This window comes from Oncorhynchus masou, chromosome 6, assembly GCF_036934945.1.
Source record: "Oncorhynchus masou masou isolate Uvic2021 chromosome 6, UVic_Omas_1.1, whole genome shotgun sequence".
Taxonomy (NCBI): Eukaryota; Metazoa; Chordata; class Actinopteri; order Salmoniformes; family Salmonidae; genus Oncorhynchus; species Oncorhynchus masou.
Genome location: NC_088217.1, coordinates 71,836,302 through 71,851,692, shown reverse-complemented (window position 1 = coordinate 71,851,692; position 15,391 = coordinate 71,836,302). Strand labels below are relative to the sequence as shown.

The window sequence follows — 15,391 nt, the reverse complement described above, 5'->3', positions numbered from 1 at the left end:
AGATGGATAGAGAAAGGGAGAGGAGGGAGGGAGAGAATGAGAGAAAGAGAGACAGACCGAGGGAGAGAGAGAGAGAGAGAGAGACAGACCGAGAGAGAGAACAAGAGGGATGGTGGTAGACCGTGATTACCCATGGATTGTTGCGAGACAGTCACTGAGACAGATTATGGTGCACTGGCAGGCTACTCTTAAAACAGACCAACTGCATACGTTCCGTTTGGCTTTTCTAAACTGAGCCTTAATAGCCAAGTAAATGATCACTTTTGAAGGGCGAACATATGAAATTCCCTATTTTATACGGCTATTTTAAGCAGCCCCATGAACACATCACTGTGTGCATTACAGCATTGAAGAAGAATATTGCAGCCCCTGCAAATATGAAAACAGTACTGTAGGTTTCAGTTACATTTTGAAAGCAAACTGCCTCCAGTAGTCTAAGTCCAGTGGGATCTGTGAGAAGTTGTGCACTGTAGTATGTTATCAGCTAGGAGTGACACGTCCAGTAATCATACGCATATGGTCCTCTATTCTGGATTTCTACACTCTTAGATAAAAGGTTTCCAAACGGGTTCTTTGGCTGTCCCCATAGGATAACCCTTTTTGGTTCCAGGTAGAACTCTTTTGGGTTCCTTGTAGAAATCTCTTTGGAAAGGGTTTTTACACGGAACCCAAAAGGGTTCTACCTGGAATCAAAAATGGTTATCCTATGGGGACAGCAGAAGAACCGTTTAAGGTTCTAGATAGCAAGATTTACCAGATAATACTTTAATTTAGCCACTTAGAAACCCCAAACATATTTTATCACTTCAAGGGGAATATCATATGATGCTTGTACTGTATGTATTTGTATTTGTATTTATTATGGATCCCCATTAGCTGCTGCAACTCTTCCTGGGTTCCAGCTAAATTAAGGCAGTTTATACAATTTTAAAACATTACAATACGTTCACAGATTTCACAACACACCCTGTGCCCTGAGGCCCCTACTCTACCACTACCACAAATCTACAGTACTAAATCCATGTGTATGTATAGTGCGTGTGTGTGTGTGTGTGTGTGTGTGTGTGTGTGTGTGTGTGTGTGTGTGTGTGTGTGTGTGTGTGTGTGTGTGTGTGTGTGTGTGTGTGTGTGTGTGTGTGTGTGTGTGTGTGTGTGTGTGTGTGTGTGTGTGTGTGTGTGTCTGTGTCTGTGCCAATGTTTGTGTTGCTTCACAGTCCCCGCTGTTTCATAAGGTATTTTTTTAATCTGTTTTTTAAATCTAATTTCACTGCTTGTGTCAGAAACCTGATGTGGAATAGAGTTCCATGTCGTCATGGCTCTATGCAGTAGTGTGTGCCTCTCATAGTCTGTTCTGGACATGGGGACTGTGAAGAGACCTCTTGTGGCATGTCTTGTGGGGTATGCATGGGTGTCCGAGCTGCGTGCCAGTAGTTTAGACAGACAGCTCGGTGCATTCAACATGTCAATACCTCTCATAAATAACAGTTGTGATGAAGTCAATCTCTCCTCCACTTTCAGCCAGGAGAGATTGACACGCATATTATTAATATTAATATGTGCAAACCACGTTACATGTCTCAAGCCTGCAAAGTCTTCTACAACTATAAATACTTGTAAACAGTAAATAAATACTAATATAAATACTTATAAAACACTTACATGATTATAACTTCCTTTGTAATTATAATATCCATGGGTGAGTTTAAATCTACAGTGCATTTGGAAAAGTATTCAGACACCTTCTCCTTCCCACATTTTGTTATGTTACAGCCTTATTCTAAAATGGATTAAATTGTGTTTTTCCCTCAATCTACACACAATACCCCATAATGACAAAACAAAAACAGGTTTTTAGACAATTTGGCAAATGTCTTATCTTATTTACATAAGTATTCAGACCCTTTGCTATGAGACTCGAAATTGAGCTCAGGTGCATCCTGTTTCCATTGATCATTGTTGAGATGATTCTACAACTTGACTGGAGTCCACCTGTGGTAAATTCAATTGATTGGGCATGATTTGGAAAGGCACATACCTGTCTATATAAGGTCCTACAGTTGACAGTGCATGTCAGAGGAAAAACCAAGCCATGAGGTCGAAGGAATTGTCTGCTGAGCTCCAAGATAGGATTGTGTCAAAGCACAGATCTGGAGAAGAGTACCAAAACATTTCTGCAGCCTGGAAGGTCCCCAAGAACACAGCGGCCTCCATCATTGTTTAATGGAAACGGTTTGGAACCACCAAGACTCTTCCTAGAGCTGGCCACCCGGCCAAACTGAGCAATCTGGGAAATAAGGGCCATGGTCAGGGAGTAGACCAAACACCCAATGGTCACTCTGACAGAGCTCCAGAGTTCCTCTGTCGAGATGGGAGAACCTTCCAGAAGGGCAACCATCTCTGCAGCACTCTACCAATCAGGACTTTATGGTAGGGTGGCCAGACGGAAGCCTCTCCTCAGTAAAAGGCATATGACAGTCCACTTGGAGTTTGCCTAAAGGTACCTAAAGACTCAGACCACGAGAAACAAGATTCTCTGGTCTGATGAAACCAAGATTGAACGCTTTGGCCTAAATGCCAAGCGTCACGTCTGGAGGAAACCTGGCACCATCCCTACGTTGAAGCATGGTGGTGGCAGCATCATGCTGTGCGGATTTTTTTCAGTGGCAGGGACTGGGAACTAGTCAGGGTTGAGGAAAAGATTCACAGAGAAAAGTACAGAGAGATCCTTGATGAAAACCTTCTCCAGAGCGCTCAGGACCTCAGACTGAGCGCCAAGACAATGTAGGAGTGGCTTCGGGACAAGTCTTTGAATGTCCTTGAGTGGCCCATCCTATTTTAAAATAAGGTTGTAACATAACACAATGTGGAAAAGGTCAAGAGGTCTGAAGAATTTCGGAATGCACTGTATGTAGCCTATCTACACTGTAGTTTGGGAATCCCTCTTCACTGACAGAATTAGACCACAGAAACAAGCTTAGTGAAGTGCGAGGGATATTGAAGCTACAAGTACATGCTTCAAGATCACATGACTGTGCAAATAGTAATTCCCAATGACTGAAATGGTATAGACTTTATCAGCCTTTTCTTTCTTCTACCTTTAATTACAGATCACTTTCTGTTTTCTGTGCTCAAGGGGAGAACCGGGTAAGTACATTTCAAAAATGGCTTCATCTCAGAAAGGGGGGATCTCTCATAGAGATCGAACCAACAAGCACTCATCCTCAATGAAGGGATCTCATGTGGACCTAATCCTTTCCCACTGGGCGCATTCAACATCTACTCATTTAAGTCATTTAGCAGACGCTCTCCACGTTGGTTTAACGTCATTTCATTGAAGAGCGAGAGCTAGGCCACCCAGGGTGTTTTTGATTCGTGTGTGTGTGTGTGTGTGTGTGTGTGTGTGTGTGTGTGTGTGTGTGTGTGTGTGTGTGTGTGTGTGTTTGTGTGAGACAAGATGTTATCATCAGGGTTTTTGTAGTATCCCAGCTCAGTGAGCGTGTTCCTGCTGAAAGACCTTCTCTTCCTGTCTAACCCAGGGGCAGGTTCCTGATGTATAACCCAGGACAGACAGGGACATCTCAATCTTGGAAACAAATAGATAGGGGGAGTAATACAAGGAGCCACTCCAGACACCATATAGCATCAAAGTTGTTAGAGTCAAGGTGATCGTTCCCACAAAGAAAGCCGGTCTCCAGCCACCGCTCTTCTTTGACAAGTCTATTCTGGGAAGTGAAGACACACGTGCAGGTCCATGCACACACCCACAGACAAAAACGTGCATGTGCGCATGCACGTGGACACACACACAAGTGGGAGAGAGAGACTCTCAGGGCGTCTACAGTAAAGGCCCCTGACAGGGCTTGTTTTCACATCACATACTGTATCAACGAAATGAGAAAATAGATGAGAAAATACATTTTCCTTTCATATAATATTTCTCACCATCATGGCAAGTTAAAAGTGTGTGTGTGTGCGTGTGACTGCGGTATGTGTGTATAGGGGTATTAGGTGCTGTGTTGAAATTATGCATTTTCTGTAAATGAGTCACTGCATCACACCATATGTTCCACTGTAATTACTGCGTTATCAGATATGATTTAATTGACAGCTGATCAAGTGGTTGATATTATGCATTTGGAATAAGACACTATGGGAAATGCCTGCAGGGTATTAGCAACATGTACAGATGGTTTAATCAAATCCCAAAGTTGAGCAACTAAACTGTCAAAATCCCTCTTATTCCCTACTGATACTCCTATCACTGCCATCAATTACATCGGTCCATTATCTGTCACAGCAGCTACTGGTATACTGTGTTCTGTATTCCATCCTACCCAGAACCGATTCCAGCGAATCACACAATGTATCAACTGAAGTGATACTGGTTATAGCAGTGTGTGGATCTTTCTTTTCTTCTATGATATAATCAAATTATTTCCACGCACCTGTAAAAAGGCAACTCAGATGCTCCAGTGCTTTTTCTACAGTGAATCACACAATGGAAAATGTCACAGATGCTCTGCCCGCTGTGAACGTTTGCTTTCTCCATCAGTTACCTAACCTGTCTATGCTAATGACAACTATTTACAGAGCCCAAACAGGAACCCCCTATGATCCTCCACCCCCCTGTATAATGAAGACACACAGATGATTAACAAAACCGCCCTGTCACGGTTACCCTGTCCAGCCAAGAGGAGAGTATTCAGCCCAAACTGACTAATCTCTACAAGCAGTAGCATGCCCACCCATCTTAATTAACTCTCTTTGTCTTCAGGCTCTTCACACACAACCCCCAGGCCCAACAATTAATATTCATGTAATTTATTGTATGTTAATAGAAAAAAAATAGCCAATCATAATTCTAGATAACAGAAAAAAAATATTTCATTATAATTCTAGGTAATAGAAAAAAATTGTTAATTATAATTCTAGGTAATAGAAAAAAATATTTAAATATAATTCTAGGTGATAGAAAGAATATTTAAATATGATTCTATGGTGTGGATTATGGTCATATATTTTGAGAAATTGCTAATTGTTTTGGACAATTGGACATTATAATGGTAATGTTATGTCAATGTATAGGTCTTAAAGTTGAAATCATTGAATAGAAATATACATTTTGCTTGTATATTGTGGAAGATTTAACCACACAGTTCATCTAGGATTTATCATTTGATTTTGGAGAGGTAACTGGGAAGCCAGTATTCATTAACTACAGTTGAAGTCGGAAGTTTACATACACTTATGTTGGAGTCATAAAAACTTGTTTTTCAACCACTCCACAAATTTCTTGTTAACAAACTATAGTTTTGGCAAGTTGGTTAGGACATCTACTTTGTGCATGATGCAAGTCATTTTTCCAACAATTGTTTACAGACAGATTATTTCACTTATATTCACTGATCACAATTCCAGTGGGTCAGAAATGTACATACACTAAGTTGACTGTGCGTTTAAACAACTTGGAATATTCCAGAAAATGATGCCATGGCTTTAGAAGCTTCTGATAGGCTAATTGACATAATTTGAGTCAATTGGAGGTGTACCTGTGGATGTATTTCAAGGCCTACCTTCAAACTCAGTGCCTCTTTGCTTGTCATCATGGGAAAATCAAAAGAAATCAGCCAAGACCTCAGAAAACAATTGTAGACCTCCAAGAGTCTGGTTCATCCTTGGGAGCCATTTGCAAACGCCTGAAGGTACCACGTTCATCTGTACAAACAATAGTACCCAAGTATAAACACCATGGTACCACGAAGCCATCATACCGCTCAGGAAGGAGACTCATTATGTCTCCTAGAGATGAATGTACTTTGGTGTGAAAAGTCCAAATCAATCCCAGAACAACAGCAAAGGACCTTGTGAAGAAGCTGGAGGAAAGAGGCACAAAGATATCTATATCCACAGTAAAACAAGTCCTATATCGACATAACCTGAAAGGCCGCTCAGCAAGGAACTGCTCCAAAACTGCCATAAAAAAGCCATACTACGGTTTTCAAATGCACAGGGGACAAACATCATACTTTTTGGAGAAATGTCCTCTGGTCTGATGAAACATAAATAGAACTGTTAGGCCATAATGACCATCGTTATGTTTGGAGGAAAAAGGGGGAGGCTTGCAAGCCGAAGAACACCATCCCAACTGTGAAGCACGGAGGTGGCAGCATTGTGGATGTCCTTTGCTGCAGGAGGGTCTGGTGCACTTCACAAAATAGATGGCATGATGAGGAAGGAACATTATGTGGATGTATTGAAGCAACATCTCAAGACATCAGTCAGGAAGTGAAAGCTTGGTCGCAAATGGGTCTTCCAAATGGACAATGTGTCACATGGAATGACGCTAGAGAGGCGAAGCAGGTACGAGGAGTCAAACATTTAATGTAGAACGGACATGGAATGAGACAGGAACAGCGTCAGCAAACGAGTAACACAGACAAAAACACTCAACGCAGCAGCGGGAACAGAACTAGGGAACTGACAAATATAGGGGAGGTAATAACAGGTGATGAGTGAGTCCTGGTGAGTCCAGGTGAGTCCAATATGCACGTGACGAGGGAAGGCAGGTGTGCGTAATGGATGATAGGAGTATGCGATGCAGGGCAGCGAGACAGGAACAGCATCAACTAACGACTAACGAGTAACACAGACAAAAACACTCAACGCAGAAGCGGGGAACAGAGCTGGGGAACTGACAAATATATTGTGGCGGTAATAACAGGTGATGAGTGAGTCCAGGTGAGTCCAATATCGCTGATGTGCGTGACGAGGGAAGGCAGGTGTGCGTAATGGATGATAGGAGTGCGTGATGCAGGGCAGCCTTGCGCCCTCAAGCACCGGGGGGTAGACATGACACAATGACCCCAAGCACACTTCCAAATGGCAAAATGGCTTAAGGACAACAAAGTCAAGGTATTGGAGTGGCCATCACAAAGCCCTGACCTCAATCCCATAGAAAATGTGTGGGCAGAACTGAAAAAGCGTGTGCGAGCAAGGAGGCCTATAAACCTGACTCAGTTACACCAGCTCTGTCAGGAGGAATGGGCCAAAATTCACCCAACTTGTTGTGGGAAGCTTGTGGAAGGCTACTTGAAATGTTTGACCCAAGTTTAACAATTTAAAGGCAATGCTACCAAATACTAATTGAGTATATGTAAACTTCTGACCCACTTGGAATGTGATGAAAGAAACAAAAGCTGAAATAAATCCTTCTCTCTACTATTATTCTGACATTTCACATTCTTAAAATAAAGTGGTGATCCTAACTGACCTAAGACAGTGAATTTTTACTAGGATTAAGGAATCAGGAATTGTGAAAAATGAGTTTAAATGTATTTAGCCAAGGTGTATGTAAACTTCTGACTTCAACTGTAGATATACCCCTTGGCCATATCATCCCCCAACATGGTCTCCAATTCCACTGATGACACACAAATCTATGTTCAATCCAAACCTACCTCTGACCCCCCCCCCCCCCACGCATCAGCTGTTTAAAATACATAAAATCGTGGATAAGCTCAAACTTTCTGAAGCTCAAAATGTGCACCTTACAAATCCTCGCTTGGCTTGGCTCCCTCCTGTCTCTCTGACATGCTACACATCTACACCCCCATCCGCAGCCTTCCATCCTCTGACTCAGGCTTACGGGTCACCCCCCTCTCACCAGACTACACTCCATGGGGGATCGTGCCTTCCCTCTCTGGAACTCTCTCACCTCTGAACTCCCCGATTCCGATTCCATCCAAATCTTCAAAAACAACAATTTCCGACTAGCAGTCAGCCTATAGCGTTTTAAACCGTCTAGCTCTTTTTATTTATTTTTCTACCTATTGTATTACAGAGGTCATTCAAGTAGCCTCTCGATTTCAACTGCCTTCATGAGCTTGACTTTGTTATTGCTGTTGTTGCTGTTTTCCCCCATGTATTAATTATCTTGCTATTTTTGGAGTACCATGCGCCTTTGTTGTAATGCATTTGGCTCTAAGTCTTGTCATGTTTATTTTGGCTATTTTATGTTTTACTCTGTCATTTCCCTAGGTATCTTGAAAGGCACAAATACAATATATTATTATTATTATTATATAAATGCTGCTGCCAATGAAAATGTTGCTGTAGGAAGATGCTGGGGCTGATGCTTTAATACGGACCTCTGAGCCCCGACTGGTAATCTTTCAACATACGTTCACTAATTTATCAAGTGGTGAGAAAACGGTGTGAAATTCAGAAACAGCCTGGCTAAGCTCTGTAGCTCGCAACAGTGGGCACATGCTGCATGCCTGTCATTACAGATTGGATATTCAATCTACTCGGCTCCGCACCCCAGTTACATTTCTTTGACTCAATCAGTGCAAGGCACACAATCACACACTCCCTCCTTCGAGGACCAGAGGGCGGAAAAGACGCTACAGCAGCAAGGCCAGTGATTGGCTCTTCCCTCTGGTTGACCCCTAGGGGAGCCGACCTGTCAGTGCAGATGAGGAAGCGGCCGAGTTCATCCATGTCATTTAACCTTCTTCCCTCCACCAAGAGACTAGAGAGACAGTCGGACTCAGACCATGGTCCGTTTATCATGCCCAGGTTTCTCATATGCCATTATTCAATATTGAATTCCTTCTAGAAATCTCATAGGAGTCCCCGATTGTATATAAAGCAACATTTCCCCTCTTGAGAAACCTCCGTGCCAAATGATACATTATGTATTTCCCAAGGTTTTCATCGATTAATTTGCCCTTTCATTTTTTTTAATTTGGTATCTCATCAACCTATGGGTCGCCCTTACAGAGTAATTATATTTTCTCACGTGTATCAGAATGTAACTATCTCAATATGACTATTTTCTATAAATAGATCCACAATAAACAGTGAACCAATACCGATAACTTACCAAGCTATAGTATGCATCCAGTAATTCACACAGAATGTATGTGATACATATATCAGTGGGCATTACATACATTCTTAACATATAATTCAATTAGATGTATGTGGCAAATTTATTTTCAAAAATTAAACTGAAATATCACATCTACATAAATATTCAGACCCTTTACTCAGTACCTTATTTTTTTACATTTGATTTATTTAACTAGGCAAGTCAGTTAAGAACAAAATCCTATTTACAATGACACCCTAGGAACAGTGGGTTAACTGCCTTGTTCAGGGCAGAATGACATATTTTTACCTTTGTCAGCTCGGGATTCGACCTAGCAACCTTTCGGTTACTAGCCCAACCTTTGGAATGATGCTAGGCACACCTGTATTTGGGGAGATTCTCCCATTCCTCTCTGCATAGCCTCTCAAGCTCTGTCAGGTTGGATGGGGAGCGTTGCTGCACAGCTATTTTCAGGTCTCTCCAAAGATGTTTGATCGGGTTCAAGTCCGGGCTCTGGCCTGGCCACTCAAGGACATTCAGAGCTGGGTGCTTAGGGTCGTTGTCCTGTTGGAAGGTGAACCTTCGCCCCAGTCTGAGGTCTGTACTTTGTTCCATTTATCTTTGCCTCGATCCTGACTCGTCTCCCAGTCCCTGCACTGAAAATCATCCCAACAGCATGATGCTGCCACCAACATGCTTCCCCGTAGGGATGGTGCAAGGTTTCTTCCAGACGTGATGCTCAGAAATCAGGCCAAAGAGTTCAATCTTGGTTTCATCAGCTCAGAGAATCTTTCTAATTTCCAATTTCTCATGGTCTGAGAGTCTTTAGGTGCCTTTTGTAAAAAGTCTGGTCACTCAACCATAAAGGCCTGATTGGTAGAGTGCTGCAGAGATGGTTTTCCTTCAGGTTCTCCCATCTCCACAGAGGAACTCTAGAGTTCTGTCAGAGTGACCATCTGGTTCTTGGTCACCTACCTAACCAAGGCCCTTCTTCCCTGAATGCTCAGTTTGGCCGGGCGGCCAGCTCTAGCCAAATTTGACAGAATGATGTTAATTTTTTTTTATTGAAGGAAAGCTTCTAAATTGCTTTCAACACTTCATGGACATTTGCATTGCATAGCGGTGGGTGCAGTGTAGAGGCGGTTAGCCTAACAGAATAATTGGGGGTGTGGCCTATTGTGGGGCGTGTCTTTCAATTGGTTATTTTTGGCCACCCGTGCGAGTGAATTCCATTCCAGGTAATGTGTTCTGTATTTTGTTTTTCATGATTATATGTTTACTGCCAGCACTAAACCTTAACTGATATCTGTGTATGTACTGTGATACTAAAGAAATGGTCACAATTTGCTTAAAATAAGTCTTATTTAAAGAAAGTGTTTTGAGTTATGGAACCAACTTAATACAGTATCTTGACTACCGGGAAATAGATTTAATTGTTTGGAACCCAATTGAAGTCAATCCGATAGTTAATTCCAAAGTTCTTCCTACACTCCAGAAGGTCCTCCTCCACAGCACAGGACAGCATGTTCTAACCTAAAAGCTCTTTTTAATCATGTCTATCAGCGCCCCTCCAGATTACAGTCGAAAACAGAGATTTGGGCCCTGCCACGCTTGAACACAGGACAAAAGATCCATTGCAGATAAAGAGAAATGTCTATGGTTGTGCAGAGGTGTGTGGATCCCTTCTGTTTGGATGCTGTTTTTTTGGAGAGTAGACCTAGAAGTTTGTGGTTGTAGTCTAATTTTGGAGAGGAGTAGACGTTCGGGAGCTGTTTTTGCTTCAGACCTCCACTTTCGGGACTGATTGGTTAGCGGATGGCCAGAAGGCTAGGTTCGGAATGAGGACCCCACTCAACAGCTGTAGCCTATTACGTCGCCATCTGCCAAGTGACTTTGCATGGTAACCTCTCTTAATTTAACTACCCAAGATGCTTCAGAGGCCCAGGTCATCTGTTAATTATTCAACAGTAGTAGGGGCAAAAAGTCTAAATTATTGAACATTATATTATATGATTATGTAAGGTGCGTCCACTTTGCTCAGAGTAAAGTTCATACATCTATATTAATCTCATAACTAACAGCATATTACTGACCACTGCTGTGCAATTTGTGTACACGTCTTCTGCAGAGGGTTTCAACTGCGCACAGTATGGCACATAGAAATATAGTTACTCCTCCTGCTTTACTTTGTGGTCGCTGGTCCACCCATCATGGCAGATTGACTTCAATGGGGATGCCGGTTCTAGTAAGTTTATTTCGATGGTATCCCACCACCCACCACCTGCGGTGGAGTTAAGCTAAGCCCTGAGCACTACTGAGAAACAGGGAATGGATGGAGAGAGTGGGTGGGGCTGACATTGTGCTCGGTGCGGTGTGACTCACAGAGGGAGAAATGTCTTGGTATTTCAGTGGCCATTCACAGTTCACACGCCATCCTGCAGATTCCATCTCAAAGGTTGAGGTTACCTTGGTGGACCAATAGTGACAACCAGCGGAGAGGAGGCTGGATGGCAATTTTTAACCAGGGGAGGAGTATAGGGACTTGTAGGTGAGAAAAATGTCTGTCATCTTCACTGTGTCATTGTGGTATGGGCTGCTGTTCTGGAAAACCTACCCACACCTCTATTGGGTACATTTTGTCCACTAAAAGGCCAGGGTGTAAAATGAATGTGGTTTGGAGTTTCTGGATTCTGGAACACCATGTACTGCACCCTAATAAATTAACATAACACTTTGACATCAACACTATTATGCTCCAATAGAGGGAAGCATTGGTATAATCCAAATTGCAGTAGTGTAACCCCTCTCAAATACTCATATTCAAATCAAAATTACATTTGATCTGTCACATGCACCCAATACAACAGCTGTACACTCTTAGGAAAAAGGTGCTATCTAGAACCTAAACTGGTTCTTTGTATGTCCCCATATGAGAGCCTTTTGAAGAACCCTTTTTGGTCCCAGGTAGAACCCTTTTTGGTCCCAGGTAGAACCCTTTTTGTGATCCATGTATAACCCTCTACATGAACCATGTAGAACCCTCTGTGTAAAGGGTTCTACATGAACCCACACGAGTTCTACCTGGAACCAGAAAGAGTTCTCCTATGGGGACAGCCAAATAACCTTTTTGGAACCCTTTTTTTCTACGAGTGCAGACTTTACCGTGAAATGCTTACTTATGAGCCCTTTCCTAACAATGCAGGGTTAAAAGGTATGAAATTTGCACAAAAAAATAAAACACAATGAAATAACAATAACGAGGCTATATATAAGGAGTACTGAGTCAATGTGCCGGGGTACGAGGTAGTTGAGGTGACTGAGGTAATACAGTATGTACATGTAGGTTGGGGTAAAAGGGACTAGGCAATCAGGATAGATAATAAACAGAGTAGCAGCAGCATATGTAAAGAGTGTGAATGTGTGCCTATGTGTGAGTGTGTGTGCAAGGCATCAATATGCATGTGTGTTTTGTGTATGTGTATGCATGTGTTGGAATGTCAGTGTAGTATGTGTGCATAGAGCCAGTGCAAGAAAAAGGGGGTCAATGCAGATAGTCTGGGGAGCCATATGATTAACTATCTCATGGCTTGGGGGTAGAAGCTGTTCAGGAGCCTTTGAGAATTTTTTCGCTCCAGTACCGCTTGCCTTGCGGTAGCAGAGAAACCAGTCTATGACTTGGGTGGCTGGAGTCTTTGACACCACCTGGTATAGAGGACCTGGATGGCAGGGAGCTCTGCCCCAGTGATGTACCCTCTGTAACGCAGTTACAGTTGCCATACCAAGCAGTGATTCAGTCAGTCAAGATGCTCTCAATGGTGCAGCTGTAGAACTTTTTGAGGATCTGAAGACCAATGCTAAATCTTTTCAGAGGCATTGTCGTACCGTCTTCACGATTCTGTTGGTGTGTTTGGACCATGATAGGTCCTTTGTGATGTGGACACCAAGGAGCTTGAAGCACTCCACTACAGCCCCGTTGATGTGAATGGGGGTGTACTCTCCCCTCCATTTCTGTAGTCCTGTAGTCCACAATCAGCTCCCTTGTCTTACTGACGTTGAGGGAGAGGTTGTAGTCTTGGCACCACACTGCCAGGTCTCTGACTTCCTCCCTATAGGCTGGCTCATTATCGTCAGGGTGATCAGGCCTACCACTATCGTGTTGATTACTGAAAAAAAATCCATGACCTGATTGGTAAACACACAAAGGCCCAGAAGACTCTCCTTATCTTGTATTCTACCTAACAACTGCAGAGGGTAGCCTAGCAAGCCAACAGCCAGGCAGGGCTATGGCCTAACAGGTGCTGGTCTCAGTGCTCTGCTATCCCATGAACAGACTGACCTTCTAATCAACCATAAACACACCTCAGTCCGTTTTCAAAATGATGTCACAAACACTGAGAATTGCCCTAGTTTTGCCCCTCAAACCAGAGACAAATGGGCTGGGCTGAGAGAAATTCTAGAAGGCAGAGATACTCCGAGTCGATATTGAAGGAATTCACCTTGACCACAGCAACAAATTGTGGAAAACAAACATTATTTTCTATTGATCCCCCCCGTTGTAAAAAAGCCAACTTCATAATTGATTTGATGTTGTACAGAAATAACAAAACATACCGAAAAGTTGCTGTATTGTTCAATGCACAAGTAACCAGGTCAAAAATACTGACCTACACTTCGCAATGCTCCGACATAGGGATATACAGCCTGCGAGAAGAGCCGCTGATTTTGGGATTGTATATCGATTAACTCTCCTTAAATGGTGATTTATTCGTTTTAGTCTTTGAAACGTTTAATCAAACTTTTCGCCAACAGTTCCTGATATCAAGGCACAAAAGCTACAATCTGTCTCCGGAAATAGCCTATTGTGCATGGGCACACGTCATCTCAGTGCCGTACTCTTGACTCCAGCTGCAAAGAGGCTTTGGCAGACTTATTGCTGAGACAATTTGTTCTACATTTTTGTGGTAAAGAGCAACATAGCAGGCTGTAGAACATTGGTGGAATAATATAATCTCAGGGTAGCTAGAAGACGTAACAAATTGGCATTTTAAGAAACAGGACGTGGTTATGCATTCTCCTTTTTTAAAATGATAATGATATTCAAATCCTGGCATGCACTCACTTCTCAATTCCCCTCACGCGTGCGCTTTTTGTGGAAAGCTTTGTGGTAAAAAACCTCTTGGGGCAATTAGGAGTAGTAACAGAATGGCATTTGAAGCAACAGGGCAACCTTATGCATTTGTCCTTTTTGATATTGAATGATAATAATGATATTCAAAGCCCGCCCTCCCTCCTCAATTCCCCTCCTGAGTGCACCTTTTGAAAGTGTGTGAATCCCCACTCCTCCTGCTGAACTTTCATCTCCATTTGATTTACAGTGAGTGAGTCCCACATCATATTTATTTATACTGTATTCTAGTCAAGGCTCGTCATATAACTACTGCTGTACACTGCTTTCCTACTCATATTACTGTTAGATTTTTGGGGGGATTATGTATGTATTGTATTGTTAGGTATTACTGCACTGTTAGAGCTAGAAACATAAACATTTCGCTGCACCTTAACGTCTGCAAAATATGTGTGCACAACCTATATATTGCATTTGATTTGATTTGGATTCTAAATAATGAACTTTTTTTGGAGGGGCAAATCAAGTCTCAATCCCTCTCTTTCTCGGTTTGACATGGCAGTGAGACTTCTGACTTCACACGTCAGAGGACTGGAGTCACAATTAAACTGATGTAACGGCTGACAAAACACTATCCATAAGACAATTCTGCTGTATGTGTGACATCAGGAACAATTGTGGGCCAACACGGTCTTGTGGCACGCAGGAGATCCGAAAGTGGAGGTCCATCACTTCGCTCCAATAATTGAATCTCTGTACCCCACACTACACCTTTCATCGGCAACATTATCTGATACCTACAGACAATCCCTAGTTCAGGAATCTCCAACCATTTTCCATGGAGAGTAAACGTCCTTACGCAGCTGATTCTGATTATTAGCAGGTTGATAAGGTGAATCAACTATTTGTCACCATGATTTCCTTAAACACATTGATGAGGCATCGAGGCTTTGATTGTGTAATTGTGAAAAACATATCGTTACTTTGGTGACTATTTTGTTACGTAACAGCTTACTTAGCTCACCGAAACAAGAGTTGGCGAAGCCGTACCACATGCACCCGTGCTTCCCGTACAGCCAGCGTGCCTGTAGACTGGATGCGAAGCTGAGCGTGGTGCCACAGAGGCACACCAGCATGTCACTCACGCTGATGTTCAGTAAAAGCATGTTCACAGGAGTCCGCAGAGTTTTGAACTTAATAAACAGGATCAATACCACCAGGTTATTGATGAAACCAAAAACCATAATAGATCCAAGGAAGACGGACATCACATGGTGTCCGGTCCGAGAAAGTCTTTTCGCCGGGGGCTCGTTCCATTCTTGATCCAGAGAGCTCAGTGGATCCTCGATGCTTCCATTAGAGCTGAAGTTTAAATTAGCCACCTCGGTATACAT

At 42.7% G+C, this 15,391-nt stretch overlaps 1 protein-coding gene across 1 annotated transcript in view; it reads right to left on the bottom strand.

Annotated features, from left to right (window-relative positions):
* The window catches only part of LOC135542576 (opsin-3-like), a 22,396-nt gene extending 7,005 nt beyond the window's left edge, over positions 1 to 15,391 (bottom strand). The window contains exon 1 of the mRNA XM_064969660.1: positions 15,022 to 15,391. Within this exon, the coding sequence (XP_064825732.1) occupies positions 15,022 to 15,391 (370 nt within the window). The remainder of the gene's footprint in view (positions 1 to 15,021) is intronic.